The following is a 26781-nucleotide window of genomic DNA, read 5'->3' as shown; positions in this document are numbered from 1 at the left end:
CGACCTCTGGGAGCAACAATTATAGGTCAAAAGTAAAAATTTAACATTATTCTTACGTAAATGGATCAAAAAGAAGGTTGTGGGCATCCCAGACACTCTCCTTAGAAACAGACTTACCATAAAGATATTCCTTAAAGACTTCTTCCTTACCAGAGTTTGATGCCAGTAAGAGCCTGGGTTTTGGAATTAGACTGGCCCCTGATGAGTTCAAGGAGATGATGCCTGAGAAATGCCCGCAAAGCACTCAGCACAGGGCCAGGCGCATAGGAAAAGCTCCGGAAATGGTCGTTACTGGGATGACCTTCACTTTGTAGTTGCTGTTAACCTGGCCTGTGTGAATGGGGCGCCTCTGGGAGGTGAGTGCTCATCCTGTGCTGTGGGCTCAGGAGACACAGTCATTCCTCATGACCTCACACAACACGCCCGGCTGCAAGGGACCAGAAGCTCTCGAGGGAGAGTGCTCCCCTTAGAAACCGTGGTTACCATGCAACTGACTGGGTTTTCTCTCAGACTTGAGGTGTTAACACATTCTCATTGTAGAAAGTTTGGGGCACCTGGGCGGCTCAGTCGGTTAAGCCTCCGACTCCGGCTCGGGTCATGATCTCGCAGTTTGTGAATTTGAGCCCTGCACAGAGCCAGCTTTGGATCCTCCCCCCTTCTCTCTCTCTAAAGTAAATAAACATTAAAAAAAAAAAAATCTTAAAAAAAAAAAAAAAGGAAAGAAAGCTTGGAAACGTTACACAAATGAAATGAAGAAAATACTAATAATCCCACTACACAGACTTAACAGTTTTTAGTATTTTCTGGGATATCTACATAAAATTTTATATATATATTTCATATATATATATAATTTAAAAACCTAATTGGTATTGTGTTGAATATATATTTTTATCCTATATTTCCTCTTGATGTCATTTCATAAGCATTTTCCATGTATTAGTAATTCTCTGAAAACATGATTTTTAAAGGATATGCCTTAATTTTGTAACTTACCCTGATTTAGAAAATAGAACTATATGGGGCACCTGGGTGGCTCAGTCGGTTAAGCGTCCGACTTCAGCTCAGGTCACGATCTCGCGGTCCGTGAGTTCGAACCCCGCGTTGGGCTCTGGGCTGATGGCTCAGAGCCTGGAGCCTGCTTCCGATTCTGTCTCCCTCTCTCTCTGCCCCTCCCCCGTTCATGCTCTGTCTCTGTCTCTGTCTCAAAAATAAATAAACATTAAAAAAAGATTTTTTTAGGGGCGCCTGGGTGGCGCAGTCGGTTAAGCGTCCGACTTCAGCCAGGTCACGATCTCGCGGTCCGTGAGTTCGAGCCCCGCGTCGGGCTCTGGGCTGATGGCTCAGAGCCTGGAGCCTGTTTCCGATTCTGTGTCTCCCTCTCTCTCTGCCCCTCCCCTGTTCATGCTCTGTCTCTCTCTGTCCCAAAAATAAATAAACGTTGAAAAAAAAAAAAATTAAAAAAAAAAAAAGATTTTTTTAAAGAAAATAGAACTATAAAGAAGAAAATAGAAATTACTCAGAGATAATCACTGTTAACATTTTAGTGGACTTCCTTCTATTGTTTTATGCATGGATATAGATACATCTATATTTTTAAATAAGGAATTGGCATTATATGGCTTATATGTGTCTGTCACAATATATATCAACAGTTTACAGAGGATGTGTGCATATACATGTACATATGTACAGATTTGTGTGAGTATATAGGCATATCTGTGTATGTGTGTATATATATGTATATATTTGTATCAACATTCTTTTACATTTTTTTAACGTTACTTTATTATTGAGAGACAAACAGAGATGGGGCAGAGAGAGGGGGAGACATAGAATCTGAAGCAGGCTTCGGGCTCTGAGCTGTCAGCACAGAGCCCAATGCGGGGCTCGAACTCACGAACCGCGAGATGATGACCTGAGCCGAAGTCGGATGCTTAACCGACTGAGCCACCCAGGCACCCCTGTGTCAACATTCTCAGTAACTGTTGTTTTGTAAGCATGGTGGCAAAAATTCCTTGACAATATACTTTTCCCCCTAGCTTTATTGAGACAAAATTGACATACAACCTATATAGTTTAAGGCATACAGTTTAGTAATTTTATATATGTATTGTTGCAAAAACGATCACCACAGTAAGGTCAGTTAACAGATCCACCACCTCGTGTAGCTACAATTTTTTGGTGTGGTGAGAACTTTCAAAATCTATAGTCGTCATGCTGTACGTTACCTCCCTGGGACTTTTTCATCTTATAACTGGAAGTTTGTACCCTGGCAACCACTCTCTATTTTCTATTTCTATGAGTTTGGTGTTGTGGTTTTTTTGTTTTGTTTTTTTTTAGATTCCACATACATGCATTTGTCTTTCTTTGACTTATTTCACTTAGCATAAAGCTCTCAAGTTTCATCCATGTTGTCGTAAATGGCAGGATTTCCTTCTTTTTTATGGTTGAATAGTGTTCCATGATGTATACAGAAATCACATTTTCTTTCTTTATTCCCACCAACAGTGCATAAGGGATCCCTTTTCTCCACATCCTCGTCACCAGTTACCTTTTGCCATTCTAACAGGTGTGAAGTGACAGCTCATTATGGCTTTGATCTGTGTTTTCCTGATGATTAGTGACATTGTGCACCTTTTCACGTTTGAATATCTTTTTTGGAAAAATGGTTGTTTGGGTCTTTGGCCCATTTTTAAATTGGGTTATTTATTTTTTTGCTATTGGGTTATATGTTTTCCTTATATATTTTAGAGAGTAGCCCCTTATCAGATATGTGGTTTGCAAATATTTTCTCTCATTCGATAGGTCATCTTTTCATTTTACTAATTTCATTTTGTTGTGCAGAAGTTTTTTTTTTTAATGTTTTGTTTAATTTTTTTTAATGCTTATTTATTTTTGAGAGAGAGTGAGAGAGACAGAGCACGAGCAGGGGAGGGGCAAAGAGAGAGGGAAACACAGAATCCCAAGCAGGCTCCAGGCTCTGAGCTGTCAGCACAGAGCCCAACCCCACAAACTGTGAGATCATGACCTGAGCTGAAGTTGGACACTCAGGTGCCTGAGCGACCCAGGCGCCCCCAGAGGCTTTTTAAAAATGTTTATTTATTTATTTAGAGAGCAAGAGCAAGAAAGAACATGTGTACACACACAAGCAAGGGAGGGGCAGAGAGAGAGAGGGGGAGAGAGGGAATCCCAAGCAGGCTCCATGCTGCCCGCACGGAGCCCAGTGTCGGGCTCGATCCCCTGAACTATGAGATCATGACCTGAGCCCAAATCAAGAGTTGGGTGCTCACTCAATCAACTGAGCCACCCAGACACCCCACCGGGTGGGAGCTTTTTCGTTTGATGTAGACAACATGCTTTTTACAGGCTGGGTACTTGCTTGAGCCGGTCCCCAGCTGACAGCCATGTAGATTGTCTTGAAGTGTTTGGCTGTCAGAGACATGGTTGTGATGAGCATCTCTGTGTGCAGTTTTTGCATACTCCTCTGATTATTTTCCAGTCTCAGCGTCCTAGAAATGGAATCACTGGGTCAGAGAATAGGAACTTCAAGGCTGTGCTGCCAAACAGCTTTCCAAAAATGTAGCATTTCACGGCCCACCATCAGGCATACGGAAGGCCTGAGACCCAGCCGAGATGTGGTGCCCACACTGGTGGCTCGCTGCGTTTTAGGGGTGTAAGCTATGGTCCCTGGTATTTCTCCTAGCTTTGGTGGCCCACCTAGAACCACCTGTTTTGTGTGCTCTGGGTGTGACGGGAAGATGACCTTCATTCTCCAGATGGCATCTGGAAAGATGAGCTCTGCAAGCCCACAGACCCATGCAGACACCAGGGAGAGCACCTTAAGCTCAACAGGTATTCTAACAAGCTCCTCAAAAGGTCTTTTTTTTTTTTTAATGTTTTATTTTATTTTTGAGACAGAGAGAGACACAGCATGAGCGGGGGAGGGTTAGAGAGAGAGGGAGACACAGAATCCGAAGCAGGCTCCAGACTCTGAGCTGTCAGCACGGAGCCCGACTCGGGGCTTGAACCCACGGACCCTGAGATCATGACCTGAGCTCAAGTCAGATGCTCAACCGACTGAGCCACCCAGGCGCTCCATCAAAAGGTCTTTTGACCAATGTACGTTCTGGTAAAAGTACATGCCCGGAAATGGAAGCAGGTAGGGAGAAAGTTGAGGCTGACGCGACCCACATGAAAGTGTTCCTGGGAGCTGTAGCTCCAAAGCACGCTCCTTGGACTATTGGTTCCCAAACTGGCAGGCTGCATCAGAATTACATGGAGCACTTACTAAGGAGACAGATTCCTGGGCCCATCCTGGGTCTAGCCAATCAGAATCTCCAGGTATGCGGCCTGGCAATCTGCATTCCCCCCGCCCCCCACCAGGTTTCAAACCCCTGCCTTAGCACACTGGCCCCTGAGGTGTTTACCGAGGCCACTTACGCTGGAGGAAGGACGATTCAGCACAGCGAAACAGGATTATTGGTCAGGACTCTCCTTTGGTTATGGGTTATAGAAACCTAAGGTGAACTAGTTTTTGGGTCACCACACTCCGACTCTAGAGGCAGCGGTAACACCCAGTGTAACCTCATCCGGGCACTCACACCGCCCCCAGAGGGTGTCCTTCTTCCGGGGCCTCACTTGCCTCCGTGTTGCCTTTCTTCTCAGGGGGTCCCTTGGCCCATGTTCAGCATGCACAACCCCAGAGCCCTGGTGACTACCCCCCAGCCTCCCGGCCACTGTCCTTGGGCAGGTGCTGCTCAGGTTGGCCAGGCCTGTATACTCCCTGCACCTGGAATCAGAGGCAGGGTCAGCCACCTTGAGCATGAGGATTCTGGGGCAGAGGAGTGGTCTCCAAATGGAATTCTGCATAGAAAAAAAAATGCGTCCATTATTCTGAGGCGCTAAAAGTTTACTGAAGGGGCACCTGGGTGGCTCAGTCAGTTAAGCGTCTGACTCTTGATCTTGGCTCAGGTTGAGATCTCACGGTTCACGGGTTCGAGCCCCATATTGGGCTCCGTGCTGACAGCGTGGAGCCTGCTTTGGATTCTCTCTCTCCTCCTCTCTGTCCCTCCCCCACTTGTGCGTGAGCTGGCTCTCTCTCTCTCTCTCAAAATAAATAAATAAACTTTAAAGGACAATAAAAAATAAAAGTTTATTGGACATTGGGAGTCTTGAAGTGAGGTGTATACATGCAGGATAGCACCCCCCAAATGGACTGATTGTGGAAACCTGTCTCAGTTCAGTCTGGAAATATTGCCTTTGACTTCTCACTCAGGCTCTACTCCCTCTGCGTTTCATCTTCTCTATTGTATCTATGGTTCATCTTCTTTTTTTAGCCAAACATTTATCTTAAGCTAATACCCATCTTCTCGAGGGATTGGCTGGCATAATGCCTAGTACTTCCAGACTGAGGAGGAGGGAAAAGCAGATGTTGTAGGAAGGGCAGGGATGCAGAACCTGGCTGACCTACTGGCTCCCTTGGCAAGTCATTTCCACTATAGTCTGAGTTCCTGTGTCCCCATCTGTCAGATGAGGCTGGAAGCAGCTCTGACCTCGTATGTCATCACGAGGACCTGAAGACAGGAGTTCAAGGAGCGCCCCCCCCATCCAGTGTGACACAGAATAGGTGCTTACTCAGACCCTCTTCTTACTTCAGTATTTCCTGTCAAAATGGTGTGTTCTTTTTTTTTTTTTTTTAAATGTTTATTCTTGAGAGAGAGACAGAGCATGAGCAGGGGAAGGACAGGGAGAGGGAGTCACAGAATCTGAAGCAGGCTCCAGGCTCCGAGCTGTCAGCACAGAGTGTGACACGGGGCTCGAACTCACAAACTGTGAGATCATGACCCGAGCGGAAGTCAGACGCTCAACTGAGCCGGGCGCCCTGAAACGGTGTGCTCTTTTTTTTTTTTAATTTTTTTTAACGTTTATTTATTTTTGAGACAGAGAGAGACAGAGCATGAATGGGGGAGGGTCAGAGAGAGAGGGAGACACAGAATCTGAAACAGGCTCTGGGCTCTGAGCAGTCAGCACAGAGCCCGACGCGGGGCTCGAACTCATGGACAGTGAGATCGTGACCTGAGCCGAAGTCGGATGCTTAACCAACTGAGCCACCCAGGCGCCCCTGGTGTGCTCTTTTTAAGAGGTTGATGCGATTGCCCCCTCTTTACTTATTTTTAACTCTTTGTTTTGGAAAATTCCAAACATGGACGAAAGCAGACAAAATAGTGTGATGAACTGTTGTGTACCCATCAGTCACCTTCAACAATTATCAACTCCTATTACATTCAGACCCCCCCAACTTCCTCTCCACCTGTGGCCTATTCTGAAGCAGGTTCCAGGCACTCCTACCTCACAGAGAGGCCTCTGGAACTGAGGTGTCCCTTACTCAGTCGTCCAGCTGGGGAGAGGGTCCTTCCTCTCCCACTCCCCCACCCCCAGTGGGTGTCTCCAGCTCACGGTCACTTATGTCCTGTGGGCAAGCATTCCGGTGCCTCTCTGAAGGTCGCAGATCCAAGCCGTCCTACTTGGGACGTAGCACCCGATAGCTGCTGGGAGCCCAGGCTCCCATGTCAGGGGCTCTGGGGCAAAGAGTTGGTCGAGTTCCTGGATCTCTCCCGAGTCTCTGTCTCGAGTGTAAAACTGGGATAGTAGTGGCGCCCACCTCCCAGAATGACGGACGATTCAATTAGCATCTATGTAGCGCAGGACGTGGCACGTGTTAAGTCTTCGGAAAATACCATCCAGTATTACTGTCTTCATCCTCAAGTCCTCATCTCTGGACGTGTGATTGTGAAAGGCCTGTAGATGAACACTCCTCCGACCGTGTGGTTCTTTGCTCGCAATTTCCTTTCTAAAACCAGTTCATTGTTTCCTTGACTCATCTGGTAAGGGCACTTTGCTAAGTGACTGAAAGTCATCAAACTGATGGCAGGCTTCTCATTCAGGACTTTCTTTCTTTTTTTTTTTTAAGGGCTTTCTTTTTCTTTTCTTTCCTTCTTTTTCTTTCTTTCTTTCTTTCCTCCCTCCCTCCCTCCCTCCCTCCCTCCTTTCTTTCTTTCTTTCTTTCTTTCTTTCTTTCTTTCTTTCTTTCTAGCTCTTCACCCAGTGTGGGGCTTGAACTCACGACCCTGAGATCAAGAGTTGCAGGCTCTACCGACTGAACCAGCCAGGCACTCCCTTTCAGGATTCTCGATTTTCAGCCCTGAGCTTATATAAGCGTGTCCTCCTCCTCTGCAGTCGTGCCTGGTTAGTGAGGGAATTCTGGGCGTTTAGCCTTAGTGACCATCACTCACCGGCCACATGAACTGCTACAGACGGAGGGTGGACACAGAGTGACCAGCCTCTCCCTGCTTCCTGCAGAAGCAAGGACGGGCAGTCACTAAGGCATACTCAGTTACCCGGTCATTGGCAAAATGTAATAGAGCCTAACAGCCTCTCCATGTCTCGTTGATGAGTAAAAGGTACCCAGAAAAAAAATGTCAGTCTTCAACAAATGTCATAAAGTGACATTGAGCATTAGTTACAAACATAAATAGAAATAAAAATGGTGATTGCAAGGTTTTCAATGGCTGTTGTATACTTCTCTCCCTGCTGTTAAAAAGGAGGCTTTCAGTGCCCCACTCGAATGCCTTCATTAATCCCTTGGACTCCAGGGTTTTTAATCCACCTAAAAGAAAAATACACTCACTCTTTGGCGATGTTCTCTGAAGACCTCCGATCCAGATGTGGCCATGTGAGTGTGTAAACTTTGCTAGCTGATGAGTCAGTTCATGTCTGAAGCTGCACAGGGAGAGCTTTTTGGTCTCTTGTTTTCACATTGGATTTATAGCGGTTTCAATAAAAATGTTTTCAGGGCTTTGAAACTTTTAAATCCAGGCTTTGTCGTGGTTAATGAAACATTTCCTATTGAGATGCAGCTGTTCCCCCTCCCCCGAGAAGTTGCACGAAGAAGAAGTCTGCCCGGCTAAACTTGGTTACATAAAAGACTCAGTCACAGAGATTCAGCCTTCCTGCCCCAACCAAAGCTATACATTATTTATATTTTTCTTACGTCATTTTAACTGGCTTGGGGATTTCACTCTAGTCAGTGTGGTAAATTGAAGCCAAATTACACAAGAATATAACCCTCCCCAAAGAATCCCTAACCACTCCCATCCTTTGCAGATCACTGTACCTGGGCATAACACAGCCAAAGTCATTGGGCTGGGCTGCTCTTACAGATTTTTTTTTTTTTTTTTTTTTTTGAGAGAGACAGAGAGAGAGAGACAGAGCACAAGTGGGGGAGGGGCAGACAGAGAGGGAGACACAGAATCTGAAGCAAGCTCCAGGGCTCAAACCCACAAACCGTGAGATCGTGATCTGAGCCAAAGTCGGACACCCAACCGACTAAGCCGCCCAGGAGCCCCACACATCTTCATTTTTTAAATGAAAGATTTGGGGCGCCTGGGTGGCGCAGTCGGTTAAGCGTCCGACTTCAGCCAGGTCACGATCTCGCGGTCCGTGAGTTCAGGCCCCGCGTCGGGCTCTGGGCTGATGGCTCGGAGCCTGGAGCCTGTTTCCGATTCTGTGTCTCCCTCTCTCTCTGCCCCTCCCCCGTTCATGCTCTGTCTCTCTCTGTCCCAAAAATAAATAAACAAACAAAAAAAAAAAACAAAAAAAAAAACTTTAAATGAAAGATTTACACTGTTCATAGTGTTACAGAAGGAACCAAAACTTACGTGTCATTGTTTCCTATAGTTGAGCTCACATAAGACAGAGTTTCATCTTCTATCTGTAGAAGTTTTCTTTTCCTCCAGGACTCTGGAGTATCATGTTGGGGCAGGGCTCACCTGTCACATGTGTTCCCTGGTTACTGGTGGCTACGTTTCTATTTAGCTTGCAAAGCGGTGTTTAACCCTGGTGGGTTTTCACAGTGAATTAACAGTAGTGTAACCACTTAGTTCGATAAGTGTAAGGCCAACCCGGGCAGAGACGTCTGTTTGTGACTGGCAAGTGCTCACATGATAAATAGACACTCAGCGAATATCGGTCAGATGAGTGAGTGAATGAATGAATGAATGACGGACGCTCTTTGGTCATATGTGGCTGCAGAGACAACAAGGAAAATAGAATCCTGGCCATTATTATTTGATCTCAGAGTAGTTAATAGTAGCCCTGAAGTATTCGGTATATTCAACAACAGCACTTAAGTGTTGTTTAGGAGTGTCTAGAGAAGAAATAAATAATCGTTTAACTTTTGATTTTTTATTTCCTTTTTTAAAGTTTTAATTTATTTATTTTGAGAGAGACAGAGATAGTATGAGTAGGGGAGGGGCAGAGAGAGAAGGAAAGAGAAAGAACCCCAAGCAGGCTCCACACTGTCAGCACAGAGCCCGATGTGGAGCCCGAACCCACAAACCGTGAGACCATGACCTGAGCCGAAACCAAGAGTCGGACGCTTAACTGACTGAGCCATCCAGGTGCCCTGACAATTACGTGTCTTTGGACCCACCTAATCTACTTTTAGGAGCGTGTCCTCCAGAAAAACTCACACAAATGTGAGTGATGTGCATATGAAAGGACAATTGTCGTTTATTTCCCGATGATGAAACGTTAAAACAACCCTAATGTCCCTTGATAAGAGATGGGATAAATAAACTAGGCAGACCTACGCTTACCAGTCCTTAAAAAGTGAAACTGACCTACATTTCTTGACTCAAAGAATGTTCAGGTTTTGTTATTTAAATGGAAAAGGGCAGCGGCTCTGGGGTGGCCTTGTTAAGCATTAAGCGTCTGACTTTGGCTCAGGTCATGATCTCATGGTCTGTGGGTTCGAGCCCCGCGTCGGGATCTGTGCTGACCGATCAGGGCCTGGAGCCTGCTTCTGAGTCTGTGTCTCCCTCTCTCTCTGCCCCTCCCCCCCTCATGTACACACACTCTCTCTCTCTTTCTCTCTCTCTCTCAAAAATAAACATTAAAAAAGTTTAAACGGAAAAGGGCAAAACAGTATGTAAAGCATAATCTCATCTCATTAATGATAATTTATATATTCGTACACTCCTAGCAAAACTCTGAAAGAACATGCTCCAAACGCTCAATGACATTGATTTCTGAGGGCTGGGATCTGGGAGAACTTTTACTTCCCACTCTGTACACGTAACCCCATGTCCACAGAGGCCCCTGGTACCAGCTGGAACCTGGCTCTGGTTCCAGAGTTTTGGAGCTACCCTGGGGGTGGGGGGGCGTCCACGTGTGTGTGTGCGGACTCTGTCTAATCCACATCATTCCAGACCTGATACTCTCAGCTCTTTCCTTGGTTTCCACAAAAACACAAAGCCCACACACACAAGACAACTTTTTTGAAAATTTGGGCATCGTCAGAAAGAGTCACACGTAGGCACATTTCACAGCAATTTACCTGAAACTGCTTTGAGACCTTCTTCCCAGTCCTGATGAGGACCCGGACAGGGGCTTCCTTGCTGGCCTTTACCCCATGCTGAATTCCGTGCTCTGTTCCCCCTCTTTCCTGGTGCGCCCCCAGGAACTCCACGTTCTCCCTCTGCCAGCCGTGGCAGTTGGGCTCTTAGCTGGTTTCCAAACCTGCGATATAAGCCCATCTCAAGGGTCTATAAATGAAAAAAACTTCCCATTTAGTGGCTTGTACCCTCCTCAGAAGACAGTTGTGGTTATATATGGGGTGGGGGCGGGGACTCATACATACACTTCTGTAGTATTCTAATTTATTCTAATTTTTCTTAGCTGCAAGCATGTAGCTTGTGTTGCTTTTGTATCTAGAACAAAACCCAGAAAGATAAACAAACAAATCCTCCCAAAGCCGTTTGTGCTAATCTTGTGGCTAAACCATGGTCCCAGCTGGGATGGAGGGACTGTGGCCAAGCAGCACAGCCTTCCCCATACAAGGAGAAGAAATCTGAGCCAGTGGTCATAGGCACAATTTCTGCTCTGATAAAGACCCCAGTGGGAATTTGGTGATTTGCACTTTGAAAAGAAGCCGTCACTGTGTTGGATTTGCTCTGAAGCCGGAATGTCAGGAGCTGTTTCCCGTGGCCCACTGTTGTGGGGAGGCCTTCCCGGTCAGCTGAGTCCCTACACCAGTGAGCAGGGTGTCTCCCCTTCAGAGAGATGAGGGCAAGACAAAATGATTTCTATTGTTCACACTTTAATGCATTTAAAGAAAGAAATCCTGAAATGCCACGCAGCCACCAAGAAAGAATGGAGGTGACCATAATACCGTAATAACACCAGCAACAGCACCAACCAGGCTCTTCTCTCTGGGGCTCTCACCCTGTGCCAGGTTCTGGGCTAACCCCACCGTCCTTCAGTCCTCCCTCCCACAGCAGGGAGATGCTTTTATTGTCTCAGTGTCACAGATGGGGAAGTGAGGCTTAGGGAGGTGAGGAAGCTTTCCCAGTCACAGCCCCTGAGGGTAGAGCTGCGTCTGCGCCCCAGCTGGCCGGGCCCAGACCCCATGTTCTGTTTCTACACGTGTGCTGTAGTGCAAACAAGGAAGAAACCCTAAAAGCTGGGACATCAAACACTGGCTATTGCTGAGAGATGGGGAATTATAGGGCACTTCGTTTCCCTATCTCCGTTGCTTAAATTTTTTATAACAAGCATGTTCTATCTTTACTGGTTTTATGATTAGAACAGGTTAGAACATAGTGATGGTAGAAAATATATTTAAAAAGAAACTTACTTTGTTACTTGCCTTTGCCATGGTTTCACCTCGTATTATTTTTCTTTCTTTTTTTTTTAAAAGATTTTTAAAAATGTTTATTTGGGGCGCCTGGGTGGCGCAGTCGGTTAAGCGTCCGACTTCAGCCAGGTCACGATCTCGCGGTCCGTGAGTTCCAGCCCCGCGTCGGGCTCTGGGCTGATGGCTCAGAGCCTGGAGCCTGTTTCCGATTCTGTGTCTCCCTCTCTCTCTGCCCCTCCCCCGTTCATGCTCTGTCTCTCTCTGTCCCAAAAATAAATAAACGTTGAAAAAAAAAAAATTAAAAAAAAATGTTTATTTATTTTGAGAGAGAGAGAGAGAGAGAGTAGGGGAGGGGCAGAGAGAGGAGAAGAGGAATCCCAAGCAGGCTCCGCGCCATCAGCTCAGAGCCCAACATGGGGCTCGGTCCCACAGACTGTGAGATCATGGTCCGAGCTGAAATCAAGAGTCAGACAGCCAACCAACTGAGCCACCTAGGCGCCCGTATTTTTCTTTCCTTTTAACAACTTTATTGAGATATATCACATACCATACAGTTCATGCATTTAAAGTGTACAATTCAGGGGCTTTTCGTTTGTTCACAGAGTTGTGCTACCATCAGCACACTTAATGCAGTGACCCGTGAATAGTCACTCCGCCCCCCCCCCATCCTCAGCTCCTGGCACCCACCAATCTCCTTCCTGTCCCTATGGGTTTGTCTGTTCTGGATGTTTCATATCAGTGGAATCATACTCTGCGGTCTTCTGTGACTGGCTTCTTTCACTGAGCATCATGTTTTCAGGGTTCACCCATGTGGTAACAGGTGTCCGCATTTCACTCCTTTTTATAACTGATTAATATTCTGTTCGTTCGTATGGATGTGCCACATTTTATTTTTGCACTCATCAAATGATGGGCATTTGGTTGTTTCCACATTTTGGCTGTTACGCATAATACTGCTATGAATATTTGTGCACAAGGTTTTGTGTAGAGCTATGTTTTATTTTCTCTCGCGTACGTCCCTAGGAGTAGAATTGCTGTGCCAATAACCCCATGTTTGAGGACTGCCAGATTGGTTTCCATCTATGCTATTTCTTGACTGGAACCAGGACCTATCCCCTGTTCCTGGGCACAGCTACAAGGAAGCAGGACTTTGAAGAGCTGTGAGCGCTTAACTGACAAGCCCTCACTGTAGGTTTGGGATGAGCTGGAGAAAGTGTCATCTAGATTGGAAAGCCTTTAAAACCATTTCCTGGAGTCAGTGCCTGGAAGTGTTTGACACCTGGGCTCCGATGAGGGGCTGAGTGAAGGTCACCACCATAAAGCGCCCTGGAATGGGTGGTGCTCTCATTTCTGGGTCACCTCACCCCAGACAGCAGGGAGAAAGCGTGGTGGCCGCGCACCAAGGGCTGGCCTGGGACTTCATCCAGTGGGTGTGGCATGTCCTACTCCTGGAGAAAGGCAGCTGTCGTCCAAATATAGTTCCTGGAGGAAGCGGGGGGCAGCTGTGAGTCACGGAGCAATTCATAAATAGCAGGAGTGTCTCCAGATGTGACTGTGCAGTGAGGCTGCCCAGCCCTGAACCCCACTCCTCTGCGCCCCTCCTTCCCTGCCCAGGGCAGTGTGGAAGCACTCGAAGGGGTCCCGGGAGAGGAGAAGACGTGCGCTGTGATGAGACAGGCTCCTCACCTGCAGAGGAGGTTCTAGAGAGCACTCTGTGTCGGGACGCAGGTGCGTGGAGCAGGGAGGGTCCTCCCAGCCTGCGAGCCTATAAAACCAGCACAAAAGACACTGACCCACACCGGGAGCCTGCTTGTACAGTGAGGAATGTATTCCGTTCTTCACCGCCTAACAGGGAGGTTAGAAAGCATAATTTATAAAACACGATGTTGAAACAAGATTCTAAGATCTCTTGCGTGTCTCTTCACAGGGCCCAGACCGGTGCTTGGCACCTAGCAGGTGCTTAATAGATATTTGCTGACCATAAAGTCCTAGAGTGTAGGGCTATCCTGGAATAATTAAGTGTCTTGCCTTTCATTCACCTAGCGCTAAACCGAATGCTCGGTAACTTCTAGTAAATTACACTAACAAGAGCAGTAACTAAGTGGTTATTCTAAATAAGCCTTTTGTATATTTTAATTTATTTTTTTTTAATTTTTTTTTCAACATTTTTATTTATTTTTGGGACAGAGAGAGACAGAGCATGAACGGGGGAGGGGCAGAGAGAGAGGGAGACACAGAATCGGAAGCAGGCTCCAGGCTCCGAGCCATCAGCCCAGAGCCTGACGCGGGGCTCGAACTCACAGACCGCGAGATCGTGACCTGGCTGAAGTCGGACGCTTAACCGACTGCGCCACCCAGGCGCCCCTATTTTAATTTATTTAATGTTTATTTTTTGAGAGAGACAGAGAGAGGGAGAGCAAGCATGCAAGCAGGGGAAGGGCAGAGAGAGAGAGAGAGGGAGACAGCATCCGAAGCAGGCTCCAGGCTCTGAGCTGTCAGCACAGAGCCTAGCGTGGGGCTCGAACTTAGAAACCGCAAGAGATCATGACCTGAGTTGAAGTCAAGACGCTGAACCGACTGAGCCACCCAGGCGCCCCAGCCTTTGGTATATTTTAAGAAAAATTTTCCCATGATCTCACTCGTGCCTGCATTGTTTGTTTTGTTTTGTTTTCTTTCTTATTTCTCTGGTCCCTACAACTGCCAGGCTCTGAAGCTGCTGAGGAAATAGACACGAAAGTGATCGCTACAGCTTAATGGAGGAGACAGGTGTGGGCCCAAAGCAAGAACAAGTTCATAGCTGCCTGCCACCACTCCTCTCCAGTGAAAATCACAAGGCTTTTTGGCAGGAGTATCACCTCTGCAGAAGCGATTGTGGTCTAAGAGCAGTGGTTCTCCATGATGTGGCCCCCAGACCAGGGGCATTGGCATCACCTGGAGACCTATAAGAAATGCACATTCTCAGCTGCCCCCCTCCCCCTCCATCCCAGACCCACTGAATCAGTCTGGGGGCGGGACCAGCCATCTGTTTTAATAAGCCCTCCTGGTCATTTTGACCCCCGACAAAGTTGAGAACCCCTGCCTTAAAGCCGTGCTTCTCAACCCTGGCCATACATTCAGATCCCCTGAGGAGCTTTTATAAAATATGACTGCTCATACTCTACCCCAGACGAATTCAGTTAGGATCTCTGGGAACAGGGCCTGGGGCTCAGAATGTTTAAAGCTCCCCGAGTGACCCAAATGAAATACTGCCTTAGTGGAGGGAGGGCCGGTGTGAGAATGCCAACAAAGGGCTGGCTGAAGCCAAGCAGAGGCAGGGCAGCAGGGTCGGCTTCACACCGGAGCGTAGGGAAGGCTCTCGGCGTCCAAGTCCACCTCCAAGGCTCCTCTGCCAAGCGTGAACTTTGTTTAGACGTGCCTTTTCAACCAACACTTGCAAAGGAGGCTCAGGAAAGAAATGTCAATGATGCCGAAGCTGCCAACTTTGTTTTTCGAGTTGTGATTCTTTCTTTCTTCTTCTTCTTCTTTTCAATGGTTATTTTTGAGAGGGAGAGAGACAGAGTGCGGGAGGGGCAGAGAGAGAGGGAGACACAGAATCCGAAGCAGGCTCCAGGCTCTGAGCTGGCAGCACAGAGCCCGACGGGGGGTTTGAACCCACGAACTGTAAGACCATGACCTGAGCCACAGTCAGGTGCCCAACTGACGGAGCCACCCAGGCGCCCCATCGAGCTATGATTCTTGATCAGTCATATGGGAAAAGAGAGTAAGAGGTGAATCACCTATTCAATGGTTTGTGCTGAGAATGTTCCCTGAGATCTTTGGAACGCTCTGGGTATGAGTAACTCCCACTTTTGAGTTCCTTTTTGGTATCTTTGGGTTAGCCTTATAGTTCTGAATTGAGTTAAATCATTATGTTACGTTTATAATTTGTATATATCATTTATATTATTTATGTGATTATAAAGTATACATATAATTTATAATTTATAGCTATAAATTATAATTTATATTATAATTATATGTATTGTAATTAGCAAAGGCATAGAAAGTATAATAATCATAAGAATAGTTACTGCCTGTTGAGAGCTTACTGTGTATTAGGCATTATGTTTAGCACCTTAAATATATTGTTGCAATAAACTTCAAAACTCCATTACCCCCTTTTCCAAGATAAGGAAGTTGAGAAGGTCACATAGAAAATGGGAGCACCAGAATTTAGGAACCTAGGTCTGTCATCAAAGGTCATACTTCTAGCCCTAGTCTCTACTCATAGTAGAGACTCATAGTAAATAGTAGCACATGTTTATAATAATACTACTAAAATTACATAGTACAAAGTATAAATAATATGATAGTGGATAATGTTTTATTTATAACTAAAATTATACATAATTTAACTTGCAACTGTACGTAATATAAACTCAATAAATATTCCATAGAAAGATGTTACAATTTAAAGCTACTTACATAGTATCGATTGTAATTCATGTGTATCTGTAACCAATGATATTATGTCTAAGGATCATTCCTGGAATGTTGCATTGAAAATATATGGCTTCTTTGAAAATACTAGGTGATTACTCAGATACAATGTTAAACGGGGGGGAAAAGCAGGATACAAAATTATATACATATATGATAAGAATTTTGCAAAACATATACATATATATTTTATACCCATGGGGGAAAAATGGAAAGTGCCTCAGACCTTTCACAGAAATTATGGTTGGATGGTTGGACTGCAAAAGATTTTTATTTTCTTATTGATATTTGGGGCCAGACCAAGACATGAGGGTGCCCCAGACAGTCTGATGTTTGGTGTTTCTTCAAACTGGTGCTCTTCTGATTTTTTTCTATGTAATTTATTGGACAGGGAGAAATTGGTTACCTATTGATAAATATTGTGTACAAGTATAGATTTAATTCCTGATTCATTCCTACAGACGAAAGCAGAGTTCATGTTCTGGAAAAAAAAAATTATTTCCTACTTTTCTGTGGCTCTTATTCTCTCTCTTTGTAAAATTCCAAGCCCTACAACTTGTTAGGATACATATTAGTTTAAAATGTAGATAGGGGCACCTGGGTGGCTCAGTCGGTTAAGCGTCCAACTTTGGCTCAGGTCATGATCTCACAGTCTGTGAGTTCGAGCCCTGCATCGGGCTCTGTGCTGACAGCTCGGAGCCTGGTGCCCATTTCAGGTTCTGTGTCTCCCTCTCTCTCTGCTCCTCCCCCGTTCATGCTCTGTCTCTCTCTGTCTCAAAAATAAATAAACGTTGGAAAAAAAAAAATAAATAAACGTTAAAAAAAATTTTTTTAAATAAAATGTAGATACTAAAGGGGCACCTGTGTGGCTCAGTTGGTTAAGCATCCAACTTCAGCTCAGGTCATGAGCTCGAAGTCCATGGGCTCAAGCCCCAAGTCACGCTCTGTGCTGACAACTCAGAGCCTGGAGCCTGCTTTGGATTCTGTGTCTCCCTCTTTCTCTCTGCCCCTCCTCTGCTCGTGCTCTGTCTCTGTCTCTCTCAAAAATAAATAAACGTTAAAAAATTTTTTAATGTAGATATTAAAATAAATTACTCATTTCTAGCCCTTTGCCAGGTATAATTTGGGTTTCTGAATTTCAGCCACCTGCAATGTGCATGGTACAAAAATACTGCACAGAGAGAGATGGATGGCAGTGAGGAGTGGTTTTATTTGTTTTTATATTTCTCCCTGTCTTTTGTTCTGGAAGTTGCATAAGGAGACCCATGTGGAGACCACATTAATGGTCACCACATTTCTGTTTGAATCCACAGACATGACAGCACTCTTTGTCATCCTAGAAAATTTGGAAAATACACAATGAATTTCCAAATCAGAAAGCAGTCCTCATAGAATGAATTGGGACGTGTTCCCTTTTCTCCTGTTTTTTTTTTTTTTTGGGGGGGGGGGGAGTTTGTGGAAAATTGGTATTTTAAAAAAATATTTGGTAGAATTCACCAGGGAAGCCTTCTGGTCCTTGGCTTTTCTTTGTGGAAGTTTTAAATCTCTTTACTTGTTATAGGTCTGTTCAGAGTTTCTATTTCTTCTTGAGTCAGTTTTGGTCATTTGTGTCTTTCTACAAATGTGTTCATTTCATCTAAGTTATCTCATTATAACATCATCAGTTACAGATATATAGAAATGAACTATAATTGAACATGCTGTTCATACTTTTTATTTCTGAGAGGTTGGTATTAGTGTTCTCTCAGTTCTGATATTAGTAATTTGAGTCTTTTCTCTTTTTTTCTTGGTTATTCTAGCTAAAGATTGATCAGTTTTGTTGATCTTTTCAATGAATGGTTGCTTCTTAGGTATTCACTTTTTAATTATACCCCATAAGTTACATACAGTCTTTTGTATATATAAAAATGGAAAAGAGAAAAAGGAAAAACATGGTGAAAAACTGAAATCATGGTGCAGCTAATTGTCTTAAGAAATTTATTAGGGCCATTGGTCCTATATTTGAGTTTCATGTTGAATTATTTGCTTATTCCTTTTTTTAAGGTTTATTTATTTTGAGAGAGAGAGAGAGAGAGAGAGAGAGACATAGAGTGTGAGCAGGGGAGGGGTAGAGAGAGAGGGAGACCGAGAATCCCAAGCAGGCTGTGCGCTGTCAGCATGGAGCCCCAGGCAGGGCTTGATCCCGCAAACTGAGATCATGACCTGAGCCAAAATCAAGAGTCGTACGTTTAACTAACTGAGCCACCCAGGCGCCCCTGCTTATTCTTATGAGCTAATTTCCAAATCCGTGAGGATTCTACCTTCTAAACGAAACTAACATCTGTCTCACAAACCGAGAAAGAGGTGATAATAATGTAGCCGTGCTAATAGTATTCAAAAACTGACCACTGTATTAGTGTTGCTGCAACAAAACATCACCAACTGGGTGGCTTAAACCAACAGAAATTTATTCTCCCACAGAATAAAGCCAGCTGTCAGCAGGGCCACATTCTCTGTGAAACCTTTAGGGGAGAACCCTTCCTCCCTCACTTCTGGCTTCTGGTGGTTACCAGCAGCCCTGGGCTTGAACCACATCTTTCCACTCTCTGTTTCCATCATCACATGGCCATCCCCTCCCTGTGTGTCTCTCTCCTCTTCTTATAAGGACACCATTCACAATGGACTAAAGACCCATCCCACTCCAGTATGATCTCATCTTAACTAATTGTATCTGCCACGGCCCTTTTTCTAAATGAGGTCACAGTCTGAGGTCCTGGGGGTTAGGACTTCAACATCTCTTTCTTGGGGGTATAATCAACCCTTAACAGATATGCTTTCAGCTAACTGTAAACATTTGTCTGTTACTGTTCAATTTTTAGAAGTATGTCAAAGTGTCTTTTTTGCTAACCATGGTCTTTTTTTTTTTTTTTTCCAATCTCTTCCCTAGATTGAAGATATGTTTAACGAAATCAGATTTAGTGAGTATGTGGACACTGGAAAGCTAATTGACAAAATCAACTTACCAGATTTCTTCAAAGTTTACCTTAATCACAGACCACCTTTTGGGAACACCATGCGTGGCATTCAGCATAGCTTTGACATCCTTGGTTTTACCAATTCAAAAGGAGAGAAGGTTATACGAAGAGAAGATTTCCTAAAACTGCTTCTAACGAAGGGTAAATCCATAAATAGGGAATGTCTTGTCACATTCTTGGGCCATTTCCACTGGAGAGAACTGTGTTTGGGGAGGCAGACCCCTGGCATCTTTTTTTTTTTTTTTTAACGTTTATTTATTTATTTATTTGTTTATTTTTAGAGACAGAGACAGAGCACTAGTTGGGGAGGGGCAGAGAGAGAGGGATACACAGAATCTGAAGCAGGCTCCAGGCTCTGAGCTGTCAACACAGAGCCCGATGCGGGGCTCACACCCATGAACTGTGAGATCATGACCTGAGCTGAAGTCCGATGCTTAACTGTCTGAGCCACCCAGGTGCCTGGACCCCCTGGCATCTTTAATCGGACGGGGGCTTCAACCATGAGGGATGCCACCTGCTGACCCACAGAGCTGGCAAACGCAGGGTGATGGGAAGGGCGCCATCCTGGGTCCCCTAAGACTCTGATTTGTGTTCCAACTTGCTGAACCTCTTGAGTCGGTGTCCTCACTTATGAATGAAAGTGCTAGCCACCAATGTCACAGGGCTATTATGACACTGGGATGTGATTGTGAGATAAAAACCACACCAGTGTAAGATTTTTCCTCGTTACCTGCTGTTTTCCTCAATATTTCATGTGAGGAAGTCAAGTAGGCTTTCTCTTCGGGTGACTGTTTCCTCTTCATCAAACTGGTGGTTCTAGTGTGAGGGAACATGACACGAAGCAGAGCACAGTCTTGATCATAAAGTTGTCTTTGGGGCGCCTGGGTGGCTCAGTCGGTTTCGGTTAAGTGTCTGACTCTTGGTTTCGGCTCAGGTCATGATCTTGCGGTTTCATGAGTTCGAGTCCTGCATTGGGCTCTGCGTTGGCAATGTGGAGCCTGCTTAGGAATCTCTCTCTCTCTCTCTCTCTCTCTCTCTCTCTCTGCCCCCCCTCCCCCACTCATGCTGTCTTGTCTCTCTCAAAATAAATAAATAAACTTAAAAAAAAAAAGAAAGTTGTCTTATTCTCTGTATGAGCAACACGAGTCTTAACACCGTGTAAGGAAGGATATGTCTAACACGGGACTCTGTAGATTGTTTTTGTGTCTCAAGGAAAGGAAATCGTGGAATAATTCTCTTTTAAGACCTCAGAATGACGATGCTAAGCTCTGACCTTATGCGGAGCCTCAAGGGTGGGAGCGGACGCTCTTTCGTTTTACGATACTCAGGTGAGCACATGACTGAGGAGGAGATGTGTGACTGCTTTGCTACGCTGTTTGGACTGAATCCCGAGGGGTGGAAATCCGAGCCCGCAGCCTCCTCCATCAAAGGTACCGTTCCTGACCCTGCCCTGGCTTGCAGCCGGAGCTCACTAATTTGTCGTAGACTTAAGCGTATTTCTCTCTCCTGACTGGTGCAAACCATCCTCCTTAACACCGTGCCCACAACGAAGCAAGTCTGCTGGGGCCCCAGCGCGAGCAAGGAAGGACCAGTGAGCGCGGTCACGTTTGTTTGCCGTGCGCTGTCCATCCTGTGTCTTCTGGCCTTATTTCCGCCCTTTATTCCACCGACCGGTCTGCATCTTTTCGGCTTGGGTGTGTGCCTACTGGCCGCTGGGAGAAGGTACAGCTTGGAAGGTGTTTCAGGAGACGTGTTGTCAGAGACTTGGAGAAGGACAGGGCTGCAAACAGGCACAAGCCCGGCTTCGAGCTGCTAGTGCTTGGAAGTTGTTTTTTTTTTTTTTCTTTTTTTTTAATTTTTTTTTATCGTTTATTTATTTTTGAGACAGAGAGAGACACAGCATGAACGGGGGAGGGGCAGAGAGAGAGGGAAACACAGAATCGGAAGCAGGCTCCAGGCTCTGAGCCATCAGCCCAGAGCCCGACGTGGGGCTCGAACTCGCGGACCGCGAGATCCTGACCTGAGCCGAAGTAGGATGCTTAACCAACTGAGCCACCCAGGCGCCCCAGTGCTTGGAAGTTTTTAAAGCTCATCCTCCTTTCCTGCCTAAGGATTGCTCACCTCCTTCTCTAGTCCCCCGGAGGGATGAAAATGGACTCGAAGTTAGGCTGGGAATTTAAGCTCTGGAGGAACCAGTCTAAACAGCTCTCCCGGGCCCGAGGGGGTGTCTCCACTGCCAGGCCCAGGACGCTGCCCGATGCCCCTCGGTGGTCAAAGCCCGTCACCGGTACCGAGACTGGGGTCACGAGCAAAGACCCCCCCCCCACCAGGCTTCCTTCTCCCTCTCCTGTTATTGCCCATCCCAGTGTCACATTAAACAGAGTTCTTGATCTCAGACAGTTCTAGACTCCAGTATCCAGGGGGTCGTTTCGAGCTTCCAAGCTCCCCTCCCCCATTCCCTGTGTCCTCAGGACATCAGACTGTAACTTACGCTGTGTTCCTAGGTGTCTCCAAACAGTAAATCAACCATACCGTGTGGTTTAAGGCTTTCCCATGAAGTTTGCAGAGGTTCGGTGAGAGTGCTGCAAACCGACCCGGGGCTTTTGAAGGACTCCCAGACAAACCGGGGCACAAAGCGCCTCTCACTTTTGTTCAGTATCGGTTCCTTGTATTTTTGGAACGTGCTTCTGAGTTAGAAACCTCATCATTATGAAGGCATTTGTTTTGTTTTCTTGTTTGGCTAGGTTCAGAAATCTGCTTTGAAGAACAACTTCCAGACGAAATCACTGCAGAAATATTCACGACTGACATTCTTGGCCTAACCATTTCACAAGATTTCACACAAGATCCTCTGGTCAGTGAAGTTGTGAGGAATGTTTGAGGCACAAAGGACTTTGTGTGTGCGGGTCCCCCCCCCCCCCAAAGGCACTGCTTCCCTGTATTTCCCTGCCCCCACCCTAATCTTTGGAACATTTAGACATTAAAAGGAAATTTCGGTTAAGCAACGGAATTCACGAAGTTGGACATTCCACTGTTTCTCAAACAGAAGAGTGGGTGGAGGCAAAAAACACACTGGCAGCTGGATGTGAATGGTGGCTGGAGAATGGTGGCTCTCTGCTCTGTCCAAGGCAGTGCTGCCTGAGCGGGGTTGAACAGGACAGGCGGGTGGCTGGTCCCGGGGGGGCAGAGAAGGGTTCCAGCTGCCGTAGGCCTTCCTAGGGACATGTGCGGCCTTATTCCCTCCCCCTCCCCGGACCCTTGGCATCATGTGGTCTAATGGGGATCGCCCCTGCCTGCTGTTTGACCGGCAGGGGGGTTGCTGGGTGTTCTGGGCTCCTGAGAGTCCCCGCTCGTGCCTTCTCATCAGCAAAACAACTAAGCAGTTGTGTGCGGCCGTTACGGAGAGCTTCACCGGCCATGCCTAACCCCGGGGGCAACTGCCAGAGAGAATGCAAAAAAGCACCCCTGGGGCCCGGTGTGTGTGCAGCACCTGGACCAGAAACCACCGGCCAGGCCTGCGGGGTGGGGGCAGAACTCGCCAACTGGAGTCTGTGAGCCTCCCCTCCCCCACGCACCCCTCCCACAGGCCTGGGTGATCGGCCGCCGCCTTACGCCCCCTCCACAGGGCTCCCAAGCACGTAGCGGGCACAAACGGGGCCCAGCTCCCCAGCTCAGGGGACATTTAGGACACGCTGCTAAGTTTTCAGCAGTGTGCTGACCTTGAGAATAGAGTATCATCATTGTGCAAACAGATGAAAGTTATGGTCTGATTTTAGAGATTTGTTATCAGCGATGAGTTCTCATTCAGACACAAGTGCCAGGTGTTATTCTGTACGCACGCTGAGCCCATCGCACCCTCCCACCCAAACCGGGCCCTTCCCCAGAGGCGCTGGCACGTGAGATAACATCTCTGACCCCCTAAAGGCCCTTCTTGCTAAGGACCACAGTGTATGCAAGAGAAGTAAATGGCAGTAGCTTCGTCCTTCATGCACTGGGCCCTCCCTGCTGCGTGGGGTCCTCTTGGAGACGTGGCCTCAGTGAGTCTTTGGAACGCCTGGGAACATAGAACAGAACCGTCTACCCCAAACCCGGCTGCGTCACCGTGACCTTGGGACGGGCGGCGTGGGCCAGGGTCCCACAGGCGCCTTCTCGTCAGGTTGTGTGGCCAGGGCTTTGCAACCTGGTTTACACTTTGTTCTTTTAAAAAAAAAAAAAAAAAAAAAAGGCGAAATAAAACAAGACAGAAGAAAAAACCAAACATGCTTTATGAATCAATTTTGCAGCTGCTAAGGGCTTAGGAGACATATTACCAAGCCAGTTAAAAAGTTCCTGGGGACATTTTAGGGAACAGGAAACTCTCAGATGACTGTTCTCTTCAAAAAAATTACTCAGAATGGGATGCTGTCCGGACACCAGCCAGGGCTTCTTCCGTTAAATCCGGCACACTGATTTCGTTCTGATCGACTACATGTACTGGAATCACTGTCTGGAGCAGAGCTGGCCAGTGACCAGGAGGACCCACTGTGGCTGGACCCGTGAGCTGGAACCACCATCACGCTGTGTCGATCCGGCTTCCTGCGTCTCCGGGTCAGTACGGGGGGCGGGGTGGGGGGGGTGGTGAGGTCCTGGCTCTGACGTTCACCCAGGAAGGCCAGAACCCCAGGGGACAGCAGCATCCATGTCAATAGTGTTCCCAACCGCTCCCAGCCCAGCTTGGCCAGGGGGCGCCCTTCTCACCGTCAGGGCCCCTTTCTGCAAGTGCTTTTGTTTGGGTGTCTCTCAACCCGTTTGACCCACACGGAGAGGACCTGTGCGCCTGCCTTTCAGCACCAGGAGGCCCTTTGCCTCCCATTCCTGGCAGGCCCCACCTGCTGGCCACATGGGATGTAGGACATCAGTGTCCCCACTCAGGGGAGGGAGTGGAGGACAGCCTCCCTGCCAAGTGAGCAGAACACCCAGACTCTCCCGCGGCGTGCATGGCAGAGCATTGACGCCAGAAGAGGAGCGAGGAAAAGACCAAAGAAGGATAATCGCTGGGCTTGAACATCAAGGCTGAAGATTGTGATGCTCTTTGGGAAGAACGCTATTTCAGATAGGGTCTCTGGCTACTGACCAACCAAACCATCCTGGTTTGTTGCTTCTAGAGTTCAGGAACCACCAGCAGCCTCCCCACCCCACTCCCTCTGCTCCAGACCCCGAGGCTCTTCCCAAGCATGGTGAGGGTTCTGTTTGGACACCATCTGCTCTGGAAGCCCAGGGGCTTGACTGGGCTCATTTGCTGCTCCTGCCATTTAGTGGCTCCCTATGCACCCTTGGGTGTGGCTAATCTAATCTCTTAAACCTCAGTTTCCTCCTGGAATTCTCCTGGGTGGTTGAGAGGATTAAAGGAGAGGGTGCAAGGAAAGTGTTACCAGCATAAGGCAGAGCTCAAAATGGGGCAGTGACTTGTTATTATTACAGGACACCTGTACCTGAGACCTGGGCAGATGATTGATGAGCATTAACCTCCTCCGGTTCCGAAGTTTTAGCTTTGTTAGCACCTGCCTGAATAGGGGTGCCTGCTGGTTTTGACAACGGGCCCTCAGTAAGTATCCGTGGAATGACTGGATGGATGAACTCACAGCTCTTTAATAATAGCTGGCTTTGCTTTAGAGCAAAGGTGAGCTCCAGGTCCTGCCAGGCTCTCTCCACTGGGGTCTTTCTCTGTAAAGGGCCAGAGGGTAAATGTCGAGGCTCTGCAGGCCTTATGGCTCTGTCACAACTCCTTGACTTGCCCATCGGAATACAAAGGCAATGACAGACCATCCAGGAAAGAATGATTGTGGCTGTGTCCCAACCAAGTTTACTTAATGGACACTGAAATTTGGATTTTACGATCATCTCCACCTATCGCAAAATCACCTTCTTTCGATTTTTTTTTCAACCATTTAAAAATGTGAAAACCATTCTTAACCTGCAGTGAAAACTCCATCTGCCGTACCCCCTAGGCCAGGATCCCTCATCCCAACAGAGTTTTACAAATACAGTGCATCCATACAAACGACCAGACCAAACCGACATGCTCTCCAATCCCGTCAAGGTCAAGACGAACAAGTCTCCTCCCATCGGAGGAGACATGGTGGAGAAGTGCAAAATGGGACCCCGGAAGGGATGTCGGGGACAGGAGGCGACACGGGGAAACCGTGCACTCCAGGTGAGGTCTGTAGATGAGTTAACGGCATTGCAGCAATGTTAATGTCTTCATTTTGATCACTATTTGGTGGTTACATGGGGGTACACACCTGGGAAGCTGGCAAAGGGCTCGTGGGAACTCTCTGTCCTACCTTTGCAACTCCCCTGCAAATCTAAAATTATCTCAAAATTAAAAGTTAAATATATGTGTGTATACACACACACACACACACACACACACACACACCACCTCTCTGAGTCAGTCGCCCCGGAATGGTTTCCGTGCTCTGCCCTACGCCTCTCTGTTCCCAAGCAAACACTCCCGAAGCCAGTCAGGGCTGGTTGCTTTTGTGTTACCTCTTGCTGTCCGTCCTCTGTGGCCTTGAGCCTTTGCTGTGCTTCCAGGCACTACAGACAAGAAGGGTCTTTTTGAAAAGATCTGTGTCCTGGGGCGCCTGGGTGGCTCAGTCGGTTGAGAGTCCAACTTCAGCTCAGGTCACGATATCACAGTTTGTGGGTTCCAGCCCCGCATCGCGCTCTGTGCTGACAGCTCAGAGCCTGAAGCCTGATTCGGATTCTGTGTCTCCCTCTCTCTCTCTGCCCCTCCCCCGCTCATGCTCTGTCTCTCTCTGACTCTCAAAAAACAAAAAGTTAAAAAAAATTTTTTTAAAAAAGAACTACCCTCTGCTAGCTTAGCTTAAAGGACAACAAACAAAACAACAACAATAACAACCAAACACTCTGGGACACCTGGCTGGCTCAGTCAGTAGAGCCTGTGACTCTTGATCTTGGGGTCATGAGTTTGAGCCCCACATTGGGGGAAGAGATTACTTTTTTTTTTTTAAGTTTATTCATTTTTTGAAAGAGAGAGAGAGAGAGAGAGAGAGAGAGTGAGCAGGTGAGGGGCAGAGAGAGAGAGGGAGACACAGAATCCAAAGCAAGCTCCAGGCTCTGAGCTGTCAGCACAGAGCCCGACGTAGGGCTCGAACCCACAAACCCTGAGATCATGACCTGAGCCCAAGTCGGACGCTCCACCAACTGAGCCACCCAGACGCCCCTCTAAATCTTACTCTTTAGAGCAAGTGGGGATGTTCTCTCTGGGAGGGGAACAGGTTCGGTTCCTCGGAACTAGTTGATGCTCCTTTGCCAGCCCTTCCAACATGGCAGAAGTGTGCGTTGCAAGGTGCGAGTTCCCCCAGCCCACCAGCACACCTGCCCCGGAGAAGGGAGCACTGGGTGGTACCGTGGTCCTGGGGTCTGAAGCACAGAGGACACCCTGAGCGCCGGCTCCAACATGGGGGAGACATGGGGCTGTGGCAAACCCAGAGTCCCATCTAAGGGACTGGCTACTGCCTCGCTTCTCCTCTGTGAGCGCCTGATTTCTTCACAGATGGGCTTCGTGCGTCCGTTTGTCCATTC

At 47.0% G+C, this 26781-nt stretch overlaps 1 protein-coding gene across 1 annotated transcript in view; it reads left to right on the top strand.

Annotated features, from left to right (window-relative positions):
- CFAP251 (cilia and flagella associated protein 251) overlaps positions 1–26781 on the top strand; it is a 72777-nt gene that overhangs the window by 44218 nt on the left and 1778 nt on the right. Inside the window, 4 exon segments of the mRNA XM_047088450.1 lie at positions 19104–19332; positions 21936–22045; positions 23612–23778; positions 25271–25384. Coding sequence (XP_046944406.1) covers positions 19104–19332; positions 21936–22045; positions 23612–23778; positions 25271–25384 — 620 coding nt within the window.

Source organism: Lynx rufus, unplaced genomic scaffold, assembly GCF_022079265.1.
Source record: "Lynx rufus isolate CCGP_SWC_20201006 ecotype Redwood Valley unplaced genomic scaffold, mLynRuf1.p SCAF_24, whole genome shotgun sequence".
NCBI classification, from domain to species: Eukaryota; Metazoa; Chordata; class Mammalia; order Carnivora; family Felidae; genus Lynx; species Lynx rufus.
This window is presented reverse-complemented; position numbering and strand designations above follow the sequence as displayed.